Source organism: Arachis hypogaea, chromosome 10, assembly GCF_003086295.3.
Source record: "Arachis hypogaea cultivar Tifrunner chromosome 10, arahy.Tifrunner.gnm2.J5K5, whole genome shotgun sequence".
In the NCBI taxonomy this organism is placed as follows: domain Eukaryota; kingdom Viridiplantae; phylum Streptophyta; class Magnoliopsida; order Fabales; family Fabaceae; genus Arachis; species Arachis hypogaea.
Genome location: NC_092045.1, coordinates 108,177,847 through 108,179,265, shown reverse-complemented (window position 1 = coordinate 108,179,265; position 1,419 = coordinate 108,177,847). Strand labels below are relative to the sequence as shown.

Here is a 1,419-nt window from a genome sequence, read left to right as displayed (position 1 = left end):
CTACACCCTTGAATACTTAACCTATGACCATAAGGAGTAAAAATAGAGTGTTTAGGCCCAGAGTCTTCTTTGTTTATGTTGAACCAAGGTCAGTAAGAGATGCCTTGTCAAATCCAGCCTGAAAGGCTGCAATGGATGCAGAGTACAATGCTCTAATCCAAAATTATACCTGAAAACTAGTTTCCTTACCTGAAGGAAGAGAAGCAGTAGATAGCAGGTGGGTGTTTCGAGTTAAATATAACTTTGATGGCAGCCTCCAGAAATACAAAGCCCTATTGGTAGCTCAAGGTTTTTCACAATGGCCAGGCTTTGATTTTAGTGAGACATACAGTCCTGTAGTAAAATCCACCTCAATTTGAATTGTGCTTACCTTGACTTTGTGCAAGAATTGGAAGATCAGGCAGCTTGATGTGAATAATGCCTTCTTGGATGGTAATCTAACTGAAGATGTATATATGAGGCAACCAAGAGGCTATGAACTGGGAGATAGTCACTTAGTATGCAAACTTACAAAGGTACTCTATGGTTTAAACTAGGCACCAAGGGCCTGGTATCACAAGCTCTCTACAGCCCTGCAACATCTTGGATTAAGTGCCACAAAGTCTGATGTTTTTGTTTTTGTCAGGTTCAAACAGAATTCCATACTACTTGTGTTTGTGTATGTTGATGATATAATCATCACAGGTGATTCTGAAGAAGCAATCTCTCAAGTGATTCAGCAGCTAAATCACAACTTTGCACTAAAGAACCTAGGTGATTTGCACTACTTTCTTGGAATTCAGGTCACTAAGACTAATGTTGGTGGTGTAGTCCTGTCTTAAGAGAAGTATGTCAAAGACTTACTTAAAAAGGTAGAAATGGAGAACTACAAACCCTGCCACACATCCCTTCCATCCCCAGTCAAATTCTCTGCCTTTGGTGGTTCAGTCTTTCATAACCCAAGGCTTTACAGATCAGTTGTAGGAAGCTTACAGTATCTCACAGTCACTCATCCAGAGCTGGCATACTATGTAGGCAAGGTGTCACAATTTATGCATACACCTCTGGATGAGCATTGGAAGCTGGTAAAGAGAGTGTTGCGATATGTCAGTGGCACATCAAACTTCGGCTTGCATTTACATAAAACCGGCATCCAAAGCATTGCAGCATATAGTGATTTTGACTAGGAAGGTGATCCAGATGATAGAAAATCAGCTGGAGGTTTTTGTGTTTTTCTTAGAAGAAATCTTGTATCGTGGAGTTCAAAGAAGCAAGGTTCAGCACTGAAGTTGAGTATAAAGCTATGGCAGATCTAGTTGCTGAGATGATATGGATCAAGAACCTCATGGTTGAACTGAAAATTCCACTCAAAAAATTCCCATCAATATACTGTGACAATCTCAGCGTAGTATTATTGGCAGCAAATCCGATTTTGCATTC

The 1,419-nt window shown here is 40.2% G+C and overlaps 1 protein-coding gene across 1 annotated transcript; it reads left to right on the top strand.

Annotated features, from left to right (window-relative positions):
- The first annotated feature begins 857 nt into the window (after nucleotides 1-857).
- On the top strand, nucleotides 858-1,166 carry LOC140175751 (uncharacterized mitochondrial protein AtMg00810-like). Its single transcript, XM_072204300.1, has one exon. It carries the CDS (start codon nucleotides 858-860, stop codon nucleotides 1,164-1,166), a length of 309 nt encoding a protein of 102 aa, XP_072060401.1.
- Nucleotides 1,167-1,419: the final 253 nt, after the last annotated feature.

Coding starts and splice junctions, on each gene's coding strand:
- LOC140175751 (XM_072204300.1), top strand. CDS start 858: ATGGAGAACTACAAACCCTGCCACACATCCCTTCCATCCCCAGTCAAA.